The sequence below is a fragment of the Medicago truncatula genome, chromosome 3, assembly GCF_003473485.1.
Source record: "Medicago truncatula cultivar Jemalong A17 chromosome 3, MtrunA17r5.0-ANR, whole genome shotgun sequence".
Classification (NCBI taxonomy): Eukaryota; Viridiplantae; Streptophyta; class Magnoliopsida; order Fabales; family Fabaceae; genus Medicago; species Medicago truncatula.
This window is the reverse complement of record NC_053044.1, coordinates 34,983,516-35,000,511: the sequence shown is the minus strand read 5'-3', so window position 1 is coordinate 35,000,511 and position 16,996 is coordinate 34,983,516. Positions and strand designations below refer to the sequence as shown.

The following is a 16,996-nucleotide window of genomic DNA, read 5'->3' as shown; positions in this document are numbered from 1 at the left end:
GCGAGCAAAGCTGGATTTTCATTATCGGATCGAAACCTTGCATATGAGTTTATTTTTCTTCTTTAGAGGAAATGGAATTTAGGGATTTGAACATGAAAGACAGCTTTTACTGTAAACGATGGATGGAGGAAAGGGACGGGAGAGGAGCCCCGACTTTACATGATAATTTATTTAAAGTGAGCGTTGAAGAAAGAATGTTTCTATAAAAGATTACCATGATACTGTAATTATTGAATGTCACTAAAACATAACTATTTGAAGCTACATTTCTGACTTGTTCAAACAAACAAAAGAGATATCACACAATCAAGAGCTTCCCAGCATAGGACTATATTGTTATAGTAAATGGTAATCCACTAATTGTATATCCAATGATTCGATTTGGAGGTATCAGAGATCTTATTTATGAATGAAAGCAGACTCAGCCAAGTCGATGGAGCGAGCAAGACCAGCAGCTTTGTTTTGACATTCTTGGTGCTCATCGGCAGGGTCACTGTCGGCAACAATACCGGCACCAGCTTGAAGGTAAGCAATCCACTCTTGGCGTTTGTTTAGGTCTTTATACGAGTACATTGTGTCGTACCTAGTCCCAGTTGGAAATACTATTGTCCTTAGAGCTAGAGCAATGTCCATGTCGCCAGAGAAAGATATATATCCAAATCCTCCGCTATAAGGTCCTCGCCTTGACACCTCCAATTCATCGATTAACTGCATTGCCCTCACCTGCATTTACCAGTTATCAGGTTAGAATGAAGCTGAAGATTGAAATTGACAGGATAATATGTATCAAGGTAACTGCAAAAGCTTAACATTAGTGCCACATAATGAACAGGTTTTTCAAATTTGTGGGGAATTGTATTTGGACTAAAAGGAGTGAAGGAAATTACGAACCTTTGGTGCTCCGCTGACAGTTCCAACCGGCAATGCAGCGCGAAGGGCGTCCCAGCAGGTCAAATTGTCTTGCAGCTCTCCCGTAACCTTTTAATAAATAATAATAAATAATGAATCACATGATAAATATTTTTTGTTGAAACTAAATTATTTTAATAAATAAACTATTTTTCTAGGGAGAGGGGTAGATGTTGGCAGCCTCAATATAATAGTAATTCGTGGGAGAGGGGTAGAATGTAGATGTTGGCAGCCTCAATATAATAGTAATTCTTGGGAGAGGGGTAGATGTTGGCAGCCTCAATATAATAGTAATAGTGCCTAGTGCTGGTAACTTATTTACAATAAATTTTCTGTCAAAACATAGAAGAGAAAAATACATACAACAAAAAGCCGCCAATTTCATAGTGCAATGGATAAATATAAATACATATTTTTTTCAAGGAACACAGACATCTGCAATGTTACCATCTGATTTTACCAAGAATCACGTGTATCAATTCAACCGACAAAGGGAAAATCAAATGAAAATTGGTTTTTCTAGAAGGATGTAACCAGCATAGTTGCCTTTTGCATAACAGACTACAATAGAATAGTTTAAAGCATCAATTAACACTAGGTAACAAGGAAATGTTCTCACCGTTGAGCTGATGTGCATCACATGGGAATATCGTTCAACATTCATAAGCTTCTCAACCTTAACAGAACCACTTTTTGCAACCTACAAACAGAACTTTTGTTAGCTTAACCATAGCAGATTGAAGTACATAATACAAACTATCTTGTAAAAAAGTCAGAATAAAATCATTGAATCAGCTTTGTCTGCATAAAGAGATATTTGAGGTTATAAATATTATTGTCATAGTTGTTACAAACAAAGGAATAAAACTTTCCGACTGTAAATCCATGATACAGCAGTTAACAATAACTTTGAAGAACCATATCCGTACATATGTACCTACTTTTCCTAACACAACCAAATAGTCCAGTGGCAAATTGGCCTTTAAGGAACAACTGAACATGTTGATATGGATTGACAACCACAATTAACAAATAAAAAGGAGTGGACCTAATATTAGCACTGCTTATCATATATATTTTTTTTAATAAAAGCACTATCGAACCCAGTTATTAGCTTATATTCATTTACGTAACTTTGAATTTTCATAAACTTCAAGTCCAATAGAGATTACAGTAAACATAATATAAGAAACAAGACTGGCAACATCTTTAAATACACAAAATAATATCGCAAACTATTGCATAAGATTATAACGTAACAGGCTGAACAAATAGGAACATCCATTAAAGTGAAAATACAGAACAAACCTTTCCAACATCATTGCGCCCCAAATCAACCAGCATTACATGCTCTGCACATTGCTTTTCATCTTTCAAGAGCTTTGCTGATAAATTTTCATCCTCTTCTGGTGTGTTGCCCCTTTTAGCAGTCCCAGCCAACGGACGGTTCACAATCTTATTCTGTTTATAACAAGACCGTGATAACTATTCACTTTAGAATAAATGGTAGAGTAATTTAATAAACCTGATATTTTTCCCATTTAAGACTTGTAATAAACATTGAAGTGACCAAGTATTATGAAGTAACAACAATTAATTTAAAAATTAAGTCTAACTATGAACAAAAACATACATTCTTTATACGTGCAAGAATCTCTGGACTTGAAGCAACCAAAATACATCCCCTAGCCTGTATAGAAAAAGACATGATCATCAGTGGATGAAAAAGATGAACCACGACTTTCCCACATGAAATATTTTTACGTGTTTCATAGAAATAAACCTGCAAATAAGTCATATATGGACTTGGATTCACAACTCTCAATGCTCTATAAACTTCAAATGGATCAGCGAAGGTTCTCCTTTCAAATCTCTGACTCAACACAATCTGGAAAATATCTCCTGCTTTAATGTGTTCTTTTGCCTGAAGGACTGCGTCCTTATATGCTTCAGCTGTCATGTTTGATTCCTTTAAAGGCGGACCGAATTGGCGAGTTTGTAAATCCACAGCACCAGGAGCCAACCTCGGGCTATGAAACGGCACTTAAAATTAATTTTGATTAAAAAAAAACTGCACGGTTAGATAGAGCAACATTCAACAGATAACTTACGGCTTGTTATCTTGTAATTTGGCCACTAATTTTTTTAATCTTATCGTTCCATCCACGTAAGCGCTCTCAACCGAGGAGTACTGGTCAGTCCTCACCCAAAGAATTACGTATGCTTTCTGTTGGGCAGAGCACAAATAAGAAATTGAATCATCAATGAAGTATTGAAGTAATGAATGAGGCCATCATTATCACATATAAAAATAATAATAATGCAACTAAATAATAAACGGATAATTTTGAGACACAAAAATGTTGACTTAATATCCAATGGATTCCATATCAGTGCTCAGTAAAAATTTCATCTCTGTTGTAGTCATTTCATGATATCTATCCATTACATGACGATTACATCATTGTTGTCAATGGCGGTCGATGGTGGAGAGCCGAAATCCATCCATACCGGCCGCTTTGTGGCGCCGTCATAGCGGATTATGGCGGAAACACCAGCAATATCGGCCAATATTCACCACTACAGTGAGCCCAAAAACCGCCACCGATATCCGCCATGGCGCCGCCATCGCCGATATTTGACAACACTGGATTATATCATTATATGTCCAAAGATGTAAAGAAAAGGAATTTACAAGAACTCGTAATTTGAAACACTTTTCCTTGTTTAATGAACAAAAATCAAGTAAAAAAAAAGTAATAAATTCAAAATATTATCGTTTGGTTCATAAAGCATCTAAATCGAGTTTCTCTTAAGAAAGACAAGAGTATAAACTGCAGTACAAATCAGAAATGCTGAACTGCACATCAACATCACAAGCAGTGTACTAGTAGTAGATACAGAATTTCTGCATACAAAAAACAAGTACCTTCTCCACGTGATCAAACACAATCACAGTCTCATAAAGACCCAGATGGATGTCCGCGAGCTGCCTGTCATCCTTTGGGGAATCTGAAAAAGGTAGCTTTTTCTTTTCCACATAGCGAACTGTGTCATAAGAGAAATAACCTGCCCAGCCACCTTGAACAACAACTTAAATTAGTTAATATGATAGATGCGGACAAACAATATATCAACATTACTCTCTCACACGCGCGCGCGTATACTCACACAAGAAGTCGCATAACGACAAATAATGTACTAATGCAGAGTGTCAGCATTTGGATGACAAAATCTTAAGCCTTTAAAGATTTCAACTTCATTTATTATATAGTCATCCGAAAAACCCGAAAAAGACATTAATATCATGTTTTCTTTTGGTTTTCAATAATTATAGTTGCATTACTCAAACTGAAAACATCCTAGCCGTAAGAATTTTCCATTATCATAAAGTTGTTAATCCTTGCGACAATCATGTGTCATACGTCATCAACACGTCATCCATGCTTTATAAATAATTGATACAGTTATATCCGTCTGAATATTTATTAATTGAATCTTAATTTGGCATGAGCCCATCTCGGTAAACATGATTTACTATGATCATAGAACTCTTACCACAGAATGCATCTGGAAGTTCGTCATTAAGACATGGTCTCCAATCCTGTGAGATTTTTCTGGGAATCTCCATAGGATCATCAACAATCTCCTCAGTTAACTGACCAGATTCATGGTTCATTACTGTAACCTTATTTTCTTTTGCAACAATTTCCATTATTGGCTGAGCTCCTACAACACTGTAGCGCCCCTGCAATCATTCAAACCAGATTTATATATACAAAAAAAAAAAAAAAACAACCTTTAAATTCAAAACCATGAAACTTCAAAAGCAAAGCACACTCACCACATTGGAACCTTGAAAATTAGGCTCAGCAGACTCAAAAAGAAAACTTGGAGCTTCCCGGTCATCTTCATTAACCAAACTCCGGTAAGCAAGTACAGGAGTAAGCTGATCAGAGAATATGCACTGATAGATAGGAATCAAGTTTCCATTCTTTGATGCCTCTATAAACTTCTTTCTTTCATCAACCTCTTCAGCTGCAAAAATAATAGACCCTTGTTAAAAAATTCCCTCTTTTTCATTTTTCAATGAAAACTCTGAAATTATTGAAAAGTGAAAATGCATGTTGGGAACCACAATGGGTTTAACAAAATCACGTTGGCACCGTGATTTCATGCCAAAAATACACCGTGATTCTGCCAAACTCACTGTCAATCCAAACAAGCACAAAATCACAAAAGCAAGAGCCTTAAATCTCAAATTTCTCCAGAGAGTTCTCCACTTGTTCAAAATTAATCAGATGAATCATCTTGCATCCATAGTTACAACATTCATCTCATCATTGAAAAAAAAAAAAATCAAAAAACAACTCAACATTTTCAAATACTAATAAAAGTTTATTTAAAACAGAACAAAATTAAAACTTTAAACTCAACAGAGATACCCATTTTCCCATTCCACCAATAATTCATTAAAAATATAAAAAACAAGACAAAAAAACAAAAAACTAAAACAAACATGAACTTACCAATGGCTGCAGTTGTCATTGAAGAGGCCTTCATTTTGACAGGTGAGAGTGAGCTACAGCCACCCTTTGAAACGCCAGTGAACACCGCCGGAGTAACACGGCTGCCGGAAGGAACCATAACACGATGGGAAAAACTCAGGGATTGCATTGAAGAGGATGATTTTGCAGTAACAGGGGAAATGGGAAGAGTAGCAGAAAGCATCATCATTGTAGCTTGTTCTTCTTGTTCTATGGTTTGTGAAGTTATTTATTCATGCAATGTTACAAAATGAATGAATGAGAGAATAAATAGGTAAAACTCTGTTCGGTGGTTTTACTACAAGGTGTCAACAAGGTGTCAAGTTTCAATGTACCAGAAAACATTAAAAGCTGTCTTTGTTACATTTGAACCTTGTTTTTTTCATTTTTGGTGATGATGTCTGCATTTGAGAATTATTTTTTTACGGTAAAGTATTACATGTTGATAAAATAGTATAAAATACGTTGTTTTTGCCACTTTTTTTATTACATTACATGTTTTTTATTTTACCTTTTTTATTTTGATTTTTGTTTTAAAGAAAAAAAAATAAAAGTAAAATATTTTCCATATCTTCATTTTCCCTATTTGTTTATTTAACGCATCCATGTGATAGGATAGGGTAGACCAGAGTCAATGAATTTTGAATAAATTTATTAAATGGCTAAATTAAGACTTTTTAGTTTTTTTTTTATATATACTCTTTTTTTTTTTTTTTTTTTTTTTATATTGTAAGGGGTCTAAGTCCAAATAAGAAAAAATAAACTACAACGAAATTAATCGGGAAAAAACACACACCCTTCGAAATTTAAATACAACTGAAATCTTCTTTGAAGGAGTGTGTTTAAAATATGCGACACACGCATCACTTTCACATTCGATGTTGGCTAGTACATTTGTACATAAGTTGGCTTTTTCGAAACATATGAATGATCTGAATCTTCCCGTCTAACTCGAGCAACTCTCTTATTTTCTTTATAAGATTGACGCTCATCACACTACCATTAATTTCATGCCTTAAATTCTAAACAACAACTAAACAGCCCGTCTCAATTTCAATTCTCGTTATACTTTGACGTCATCCTAATGCGAAGACCCTCATAAATTTTCCATAATTCAGCTACATACGCAGTAGTGATTTCAAGAAATTTTATAAACACTTATGGCCATTGGCCATTCTCATATCTCAATATGCAATTTAGTCTTTTTTTTTAAATGTTAACCATTCAATTTCTAAGGGAAGACGACCTTGATAGTTTAAAGTTCAATCGAGGGGTAAGTAAAGTCTGATAAGAAATTGTTGCTAAGACACTTTAGTCTCCTTGTATTCATAAATCATCAAGACATGCACTAGTAACGTGTAATTCTTTTCCTTTTTGAACGTTGTGCTAGGGCTCCTAGCATGTGCGCCGTTCACTAACCAAATTTTACCATTTCAATTCACAAATTCAGCACCATTTATTCAATTATAATCCATTTGGTTTTACGTTTCACTTTAATTTTGGATCCAGTAACTTCAATTACACTCACGTGTTATCAGTTGCCAAGCCATTGTTCCAATTGTTTTAATTTTCACCGTGCCAATTCTTTCATCAGAATTGCAGCGTGTTTTTGTCCAAGGTCTTCGTTGTCCGCATGCCTTTCTCTTGTTCATGGCTCTGCGTGGCGGTCTCTCAGCAACAAACACCGCAAGCCAATCCATAAAACAAATAATTTGCACAAGCTTTGTGTGGTTCCAACAAAATTGACAACGCAAACCTACCAGTTCCAACCATCAAGGGTGATAGACTATGCATCAAAATTGAACAAGCGAAGTATGAAAAGGGTATCACTGATTGTCGGCGAAACCTTCGGGGTCGTTTGGTGTTAAACAAAAGGGATAAACCCTACACAGAACAAGAGATTTGAATATGAAATTAACCAAGTTATGGCACACGTCAGGTAGGTGGAGATTGATGTCCCTTGAGTTTTTTTTTTTCCATTTCATTTTGATAATTATGATGACATGTGCATGGTGTGGGCTAAGGAGACAGTCAATCTGGTACCATGGGTCCTTCGTCTCTCAAAATGGACAAAGAATTCTAACTGGTATATGCAACAACATACTCATGCACGAGTTTGGGTTAAAATTATGGAATTGTCGCAGGAGTATTGGCGAGAGAAAACTTTGCTTGACATAACAAGTGAGGTGGCACTCTGTTAACATTGGACGCTTCAACAAAGAACCGTGTTTTTGGGCATTATGCACGTATTTTGGTGGATATGGATCTATCACAATGACTCTTTTATGAGATTACGTGGAAAGAGATGGTTACGCATTTGATGTTGAGGTTCAAAATTAAAAACTACCGATGTTCTGTCACCATTACAATCTCATCAGTCATACCGTGCATCCAAAGAAACCAATGGAAGCAATTGATCAAGGAAAGCCAACAAATAACCAACTTGCTGCCACGAAAAAGGTAACACAACAATATATACCTCGGTAGCTGTTTTTTTTTGCTAATCAATGCTTCAAGTTCTAGCTTTGATCTTTTCTAATTAAAAAAAATCTAACCCTAATCTCGATGATCATAACTCAATTGATAGAGATATTGCGATACATAAATAAGGAATTAAACTACAATTTTATTTTATTTTTTTATTATAAAAAAGCAATAAATAACGCACTAGGCAAACAAACAAAGAACCATTACAATCATTCTTCAAAAAAATGTCAAATAGAGGACTAACAAAATTAAAAGAAACAATTTCAAAAAATAAAATAAAATAAAAGAAACTACAAAGAAATCCTCAAGGTCCACTATGACCTTGATAAGTTAAGAAATCCGCAAAACAATAACTTTGCGAAAACAATGAAAAAACTGATGCATTCCAATCCGAGAGTTGAAGGAGGTTCAAAACCTCTTCAAGAAGAGGTTTGAGATAGGAGATAGAGGTCAATCTTCTGGCGGTTCCCTTAAAAAAAAGAAGTTTACCCAATAGACTTGATAAAAAGTTCTTTTTGTGATAAAATCTTTGCTACTTGTTTTGGTATATGTTAAATGTTATATGGTACCATACCAATGTTAGTTAGGGACATCTTATGTGATCATCAATTGGTTACTGATTTTAGCCTCTTTTGTGGTATCCCAAACTTGACAGTGACACAATGAGAATGGACGGACACACTTTGAAATGTATCAAACCTGTGCTTGGCCTTATCGAAGCTTGTTTTTATTTTTCACATATATACCAACTTTATACTAAGTTATTCAATTATCCAAACAAAAAATACTGGTTATTCAGTTGATACCAACTCTAAATCATAACCAAAATCAATTATGCCAACTTTGCATATCCGTTACATCCATGAGCAAACTAATTTGTTCAAAATCATGGACTGTATCAAGCATATCAGCCATCAATTATTTAACACATCAGATGTAGCCATCAAGCAAACTAATTTATGGCAAAATTACAAAAATAATTTATGCTAGTATTATAGTATACCACAAACCGATTCCACTTGCATCATAACGTTTGTATAATAATCAATATGAATCATACCAATTTGGGACAAAACAATTTGGAGTTCTAGCATTCCTCCATCAAAATCTTTGTTAGTGTGGAGATTAATGCTAGGCTAGATAAATTGCCAACAGATGATAATATCATAATAAGAGGGTGCACAAAATCTACTTTTTATTTATTTTTTGAATGTGCTTTTGCTCTCAACTCTCAAGCTTTGGTCCTGTTTGACCAAAATTTTAAACTCCAATTCACAACAATTCATGAGATCTGGTTGTTGTGTGATAGAACTGGACACCTCAATGTAATCAATGTAAGGTGGTTATTAAAGTTTGCATTATTAACCTTTTTAATGTAATTTGGTAAAGAAGAAATCAAGCAAGATTTCAGAACAAATTGATTCTCTAAAAATTTGCTATCAATACAATCATTTCAAATGTCTTCTTATATGGTAACAATTCTAAAACGAGAAATGTTAAAAACATTTTCTTTCTAACACTCTCTCTCTTCTCCGATGAAACCTATGTGGATCTCACCACTTTATGTGAGATCTATTTAAAAAGTGTGTATTGATATGAATTTCATCCAATAAAAGAGTGGGTGTTTAAGAGAATGTTAAAAAGAAAGTGTACATTACATTTCTCTTCTAAAAAAACATTTGGGGTGTCAAGTATGAATTCATTATTTTGAAAGTCTACAAATTGATATCCATCGTCCAAAAGTTTCTACCAATCATAAATGAAGCAAAGATGAACATCAAGGAAGTTATCTAGCCCCCTGCAATTTAGGGCTAGTTCAAAGTAAACATAAATGGAGAAGCTGTGAAGAATCTAGACAAAGCAGCTGTTGGGGGTATTTTTAAAGATGCTACTGATAACAATAGAGTTAGCAACTTCAAAATGATACACTAATCTATTTATAACTTTTTGAAAAAGTCCCCGAGCTAGTCCCCTTTTATATTTTGTACGTACTTCTTCTCTTTTTCGTGAACGTTATATTTGTTTAATAACGTGAAGTACAAGAGTTTTAACTGTTTAAAATGTTCTCTTGTTACAGTCAGTGGTGAAGCTAGCCGAAATTTTACGAGAGGTCATGTTTAATAAATCAAATGCGAAGACTGCAGAAACACAAGGTGTAGACTCTTCGATCTATATGCAATCTAAATTATGAAGAGCATGTTTAGCTAAATAATAAGCAGCTTGATTAGCTTCACGCCTAACATGCAAAAAATTTAAACTACGAAAATAAACACTTAAGCTAATACAATCTTCAATAATAGAGCTGACGTTGAAGATTGTTGATGAATATTTAGGCATCTCTTTCTATAGGAAGTAATTCTTTATTTTGATTTAGCCTCTTTTTGCTCATGTTAAAAAAATAAAACGAGGAGAGAATGAGTGCTTGAATTTGACTCACGTGTGTCACGCATGTCAACTCTTTTGAAAGATACTTTCATAAAATAATACACAATCTTCACGAGAAAATAAGCTATAGGTCATGTTGTCATTTTCATGTATATATTTTATAATTATTAGTGGCAAGTATGTCTGTTTTTCCATTGTGTTTAATAACTGTATGTTTTTTCATATTTGTTATAAATATTTTGGAATATATTAAAATCAAAGAAAATTGAACTTAATTTTTTTTTTATTTAGTGAAATTGTTCCTATTATAATGAAATTTAACTGGCTTTATAGATCAAAATTTTGAATTTTTTTCACAGTCATATTGAGAATATTATAAGAATATGTCCATAAAAAATAGAATTTTTTAACTAAACATAAATTAAATATGAATTTTATGTTTTTAACGCTTAAAAATTTATATTTAATTAATTTTTTTGGGAGAGATACTTATACTATTTTGAATGTTTCAGCAAAAACTCATTCAAAAATTTGAAGGGAATACATGACCTGACTTAAATACAAAGATCAAATGTGTTGATTGAAAACTTTCGAGGGACTAATAATCGTAATTTTTTTTTAAAAGGAATAAAAAACAAAAAGTTGAAATATTTATATAATCAAAAACATATTTAACCTTTTTCATTATGATGTTTTTTTCAAGGTGAAAGCCTCATTCTATGGTAGGAAATCCATCCAATCTCATTTGAAGGATAAGAAAGACATCTGAGCTCAAACTTACATCCCTCTAAGCTAAGGCATTAGAGGGTGAAATTATCCTTTTTAGAACATTGAAATAATCTTAATTAGCATTTCCTTTAACTGTTTTTTCAACTAATCCTTTAAAATTCCTCTAAAAAAACTTGATCTTTTAAAATTACCACCGATGTCACATTTTTCAAAGCATTTTCTTTTATTTTTGATGATAATTCATTACCCACTGATGCCGCTAACTCAAAGTTAATTTGTTCTCATTCCCCAAAACCACTTGGTGTGACCTTTCAAAAAATATTTTCATTCCATAAGTAATTCACAGAACTTATTGTTATTGGTAGAAGTAACGCATGAAAATGACCATAAATAGAAATGCTCATTCTTTAGACGTCAAACAAATGCCAGAAACTATGCAAGACTCACAAAACTTTGTATTCAACTCATCATTTTCTACAAATTCATCTGTCTTTTCCTCTTCAACGAGAAGAAAAATCCCCAGGAAGTTCAAAGGTACCTTCTAGTATTCTTGTTGATTGAACAATGGAAAATATTCACTCTTCAACCAATCATGGTTTTAAATTAGGGTTGCCGTTTTTTTTTTTGCTTGTCTATTATGTTGCATGGCGTATTTGTTATTATCTGAATCTCGTTATATACCTTCTTTGTGTATTTTATGCGTATAACCAATAATATATGTGATATTTTCAATGTAGAAAAAACTGTTCAAGCTAAACTAGTTGATTTGAAAAATACTGCCGAATATCAATCTCTTCACACTGTTTTTACCCTTGTTCCTGATTATCCTGTCATGGTGAAAACAAACGAAAAACTCCAAGAACATCCCGATCATCTTGTCATGGTGAAAACAAACAAAAAACTCCAAGAAAATTCCGATGCACCATCGAATTCGCCTTTGCCATTGATAAAAATTTCGCGAGTTCTTAAGGGTATACCACAGAGTCCTCATTACTTCCAGCTAAGAAACTACTCGGAGTTAGCACGAGAGAAATTGATAGCAGCGTGGGATCAAGCATTTGAAGATACGGCAGAGAAAGTTCATGATTTGATGGCCAAGGATTTCTGGATTAATGCAAGAAAGCTTTGGAAGACAATGGAAGATTTGCAGGGAATGGGATACAATGTGATTCCAATTAGGAGGAGATTGGTGGAAAAGACAGAAGTGATGATTTTATTTAAGAATTCAAAGTTGGAGATTTTGGAATTGAAAAATAAAGCTGAAAATCATAGATTGGAAAGAAGTAGGCTTGAGAGTATTGTTATGAGTTTCCAAATGAGGGCTGAAAGAGAAGGAATGAATATGGTTAGGTTGCTTGGTGAAGTTGATCAAAAAGAAAAAACATTGCCTAATTATGATATTTTGATGGAAAGTTTAGCCATAAAGCAATTTGATGTTTGAGTTTGTGCATCCCATAGGATTTGTTTTTGGAAAATGCTAACAAGTATTAAAAGTACTTTTTAAGAAATCTAAAGAGGAATATAACATTATAAATTGGAGAAATTCTAACTTTTTATGGAATTAGACTTTATCTATAATAGATTGCTCTATAAATCGAACTTCAATTCTTAGAGAAAGTCATGGTATCAATCATCCAATACTATGTGATTACTTTTTTATATTTTTGGGTAGATAACTCACTCTATACACTTGCATAGTATAATGCTTTACACAATGTGTGCTCATTTGAGATGTTTTGAGTTAGAAAAAAATTTGGTTGGTAATATCTAATGATTCCAGATTTAAGATAATAATATTTAAATGGTTTTTTAGATTGAATCGCATAGATTTAGATTTTTTTTTTCTTTGAAATGGCTAGATTATTTTTTATTTTTTATTTTTAAGAAATGGCATATAGATAGCTGTTATTTGTGGATATATTATTGACCAATAACAGTTACGGATACTTGACTATCTATAAGATACTATTTCAAAAAGAAAAGAAAAATGTTAAACGGTACTCCGAGGACATTGGTTACTAAGATATTAACATGATTACTAAGATTGCGTACATACAACTAGCAAGCTTAAAAAAAAAAAGGAGAATGCTAACCAGTGCCCTTGGAATATGGGTTAAACATCCAAAACAAGTAAGTTTTTATGAAAAAATTGTGTAATCATTATTTGATTAAAATTAACTTCTTATATTTCCAAGACAATTTATTGTAGATTCCTTAATCATTGCCCTTAGAGCACTAGTTAGCAAGACCAAAAAAAAATAAAAACCCATAAACAACAATCTCAAGTATTGAAACTATCACTACCTATCTACACTTAAATTATAAAATTTAATGCATAAATACATACAACATAACAAGTTAAGATAACACCTTATCAGTACCATACGATCATAGTAGTAGCAGTCATAAACAATAATTATACACAACCAATATTGCACCTGAGGGTAAAATATTGTATGTAATGAAAATATTTGAGATTTAAAATCCAAAATTGATTTTGGAAGAACTAATAGCTTGATACTCATCACCTTACTTACGGCTTGTTAATCTTCTTATGCATCAATTTCAATCTCTATTTAAAAATGTAGTTGTACACTAAAAACATAATCTTTATAATTTCATACATGCTATTCAGAGAAGAAAATATAGTCATGGTCACACCAATCAAGTAAAAACTCAAATACGGTGAATCATTCGATTAAGAATTGAAAGTCCAACATCATGTATGATTCTAAAAACTGGTGATTTTTAAAAACACCATTTAACAAACAACAAAATCAATGCAAGTGAAAGAGAGGAAAAACAAAATAAAGGAATGCAGTTGCAAAAACACAATTTCTAAAAAAATCAGTATTTACCGGACAATGCCACAACATTACTCGTCAATATGTCAACCTACTTTGTACTCCTTACTGACACTTAATATTATACTATCTTCTCAAAATGGTCTAACTTTGGTTTGGTAATTCTACACATACCCTAATGCACCTGGCACACAAGCTACCCTCAAAGACCAAGGTCATTTAGCTATTTACTCGAGTAAATTCTTCTCTTAAGTTAATGCCTTTTTATCATCACCCTAACTAACATCCTCCACAGTAGAGTAGAGTTTAGGCTTTGGCCTAATGTTAGTTAGCTTTAAAGATGCACATGATTAGGTGAAAAATCCTCTAGAAAAATGATTGTAGCCATACCACTACTAGTAGAATACTAAATTCAGGCTTTCGCCTAATACCAAAAATCAAACAGCCTAACTATAGCATGTGTTTATGTCTATGTTTGACTGCTTTGACAAGAATTGACTTTTAATGAACTGATTTTGTTGATTATAATTAAAAGTGAGTTGTAAGTAAAGTGCTTTATATTTGGATACATTAATATAAAATAGATTGAATTATAAATTTGTGTGTTAAATCAATTCTAGAATCAAAAGCTACAAATAGTTGCTTCAAATAGAATTGATTTCTCGAAAAAATGTGAAACATTATTTTATGGACTTACAATTGCCTTTTACACTTGAAAAACACTTCTAGGAGATCTAGAAGTGAAGCAAAACTTTCGCTATGTTTACCGATCAAATATTTTGATAAAAAGAAAAAGATTGCCTTGCTACACAAGATACATCGATATTCCTTAATAATTTAAGTAATATAAATAATGTATCACATGTTGTTAGTTCCATATACATTGATATGTATGGGTTCGAGTTCAAACCTTCAAATTTTGCGCTTCTATTTAATTATAGTGTGAGTTTCGATATGGTTACTTGACAAAAAATAATATAATATGTACTAAAGGATAATTCTATGGTATCTACGAGAAAATGTGAAGAATCTTTTGATACTCACATGCTCGTCTAATCTAAACGCACCACATGTTGCACGATAGCCCCCAATACCCACAATTTAACAAACAAAGTTTTCAACGATGCAAGTGTGGTTAGACTTGTTTAGGAGGGATGTACGTTTAAAATTTGTCTGTGAGTTTAGAGAGGAAGCAAAATGAGGGTATTGGAAAAAAAATTAAGGAGCAAATGGAAGAAATTGAGGAAATTGGGAGAGGAGGAACTCATGGGATTAGTTTTTCTACACAATACAAAATCCATCTCATTTTGAGAAACTAAAAAAATTGTATTAGATGAGTTTTTTTTTTTTTTTGGGGGGGGGGGGGGGGGGGGGGGGGGGGGTATTTCAATTATTCACATTTAATTTATGTTGTTAACATATTTTTAAAGTTTTTAATGGTCAAAGTTATGTATTGATGATTTGTAATGGTTGACTGCAACATGTATTTATAAACAGATGAGTAGCAAATATGTCAATATATGGATGTGTTGTTTCCTAAACTAATGGTTTGAATATTCAATTCGGAAAATTTATTGATTTTTTATACGTACATTTTCTTCTTCTTCTGAATCTTACAGTCCAAAAGGGGATATCTGATTTGTAATGTTTTTTACTAGATGCCTAGGTGGAGAAGTATAGGTATAATTGCAGGGGTAAGGAGTAAAATTGTCACCTGTTAGATAAAGTTTGATTTGTTGGCCCATCCTTCAAATGTAAAGCCCACCGCTAGAACCCATATCATCATAATAAAATTGCTCTTTAGACATCCATCATTTGTTCTAAGACACCTTAAATTGACAAAAAACCACCAATAACGTTCACTGGTCTACGGTAGTTAACTATCGCTCTAAAATTACTCCTTAAGTTCCTTATTAAAGAAACTTCTATAGCAAAAATCATGTGTATTAAAGAAATTTTTTGGAGCAATAACTTTATCTAAATTGTTTACTTTTTTACTGTATAACCTTAAATGTGTTAGTTTTAAGAGAGAGATTGTGTTTTTCAATGGTAAATTAAATAGAAACTTTTTTATAAAAATAAATAAATTAAATGCATGTGAAAATTTGTGAAAATTGAGTTTTTTTTTTAATTGTAAAAAGTGTTTTATTAAAGGAAAAAAGAATTTTGTAAATAGGAGAGGAGAAAGTATACGCATGAAAAAGAGTTTTATGTGAAATATACTATTAGGATTTATAAAAGAGCAGTGCTATTGATTGCGATTGGAAACATAACGAATCCATCAAGAACAGATTGTAACCATTAGATATGGCATACGCACAATACATGGATGGCTGGATAATGATATTATAGTTTGTACAGTCGTGATGTTTACGTGATTATGTTTTTTGGGAGAAGTAGTATTTCCTTTTATAAAAATGTTAATAAGTGTCTTTTGTTAAAATTATCTTAAAATTTGTATAATCAACTTTTAAAAATATAAAAATTCATTTTCAGGATAAAATTGATCATGCTCCAAAATCTTGCATCTATGTTGCTCAACGGGGAAGAAAATGATTGAAAACAAGACGCATTTCTAGCATGCGATAGAGACATATTGATCCTCAAGTTGCATAAAATTATCGTTATCATTTGCAAGAGTGGAATTCTAAAACTACACGGAATTGATATGAATATTGACATAGTCAAGAAACAAGTATTATCTGTGCGTGCAACTGAATAGAGTGATCTCTTGAATTTTATAGGATCTAAATAGACGATAAATTCTCTCTAAAAATTTCAACGTTGATGTATGCTCAAAACTATATTCTAAACTGGATCTTAATTAAAATAGAAAAGACTCACTCATCTCACATAAACACTCTTAGTAATAAATAATTTGTTTAGTCTACGAGTCTAAAATCTAAATACGAAACTTGAAGTGCAAGTGCATGCCTATGACTTCTTCTTCTTTTTTTCTTCTCGAATTTTGTTGATTTATCTCCCTACTATATTATTTATTTACACGAGCCGCAAATTCTATCCTATCCAGAATACCATCTCTATCTTTTTCATGTGTGTGGTTATTCTTGTTCATAAACTATATCTTTATCTCAGACTGGAATATATTAATAATATTATTCCTCCACTTGAACA

General features: G+C 32.6%; 1 protein-coding gene across 2 annotated transcripts; it reads right to left on the bottom strand.

Moving 5' to 3' along the window:
- Window positions 1–123: 123 nt before the first annotated feature.
- On the bottom strand, window positions 124–5,829 carry LOC11422605 (anthranilate synthase alpha subunit 1, chloroplastic). 2 transcript variants are annotated; one of them, XM_003600823.4, is made up of 11 exons: window positions 5,439–5,825; window positions 4,754–4,947; window positions 4,468–4,657; window positions 3,839–3,990; window positions 3,021–3,136; window positions 2,693–2,939; window positions 2,543–2,599; window positions 2,218–2,370; window positions 1,529–1,609; window positions 892–978; window positions 184–723 (listed from the first exon to the last, which is right to left on the bottom strand). In XM_003600823.4, the coding sequence occupies exons 1-11, from the start codon at window positions 5,644–5,646 to the stop codon at window positions 400–402; spliced, it is 1,809 nt and encodes a 602-aa protein (XP_003600871.1). In that variant the 5' UTR covers window positions 5,647–5,825; the 3' UTR covers window positions 184–399. The 2 variants fall into 2 exon arrangements, with proteins under 2 accessions (XP_024633876.1, XP_003600871.1); XM_024778108.2 differs by having other exon boundaries at window positions 124–723; window positions 2,543–2,939; window positions 5,439–5,829.
- Window positions 5,830–16,996: the final 11,167 nt, after the last annotated feature.

Coding starts and splice junctions, on each gene's coding strand:
- LOC11422605 (XM_024778108.2), bottom strand. CDS start 5,646: ATGATGATGCTTTCTGCTACTCTTCCCATTTCCCCTGTTACTGCAAAA. Junction 4,948..5,438: donor AATGACAACTGCAGCCATTG/GTAAGTTCATGT, acceptor TTATTTTTGCAG/CTGAAGAGGTTGATGAAAGA. Junction 2,371..2,542: donor TTCTTGCACGTATAAAGAAT/GTATGTTTTTGT, acceptor TGTTATAAACAG/AATAAGATTGTGAACCGTCC.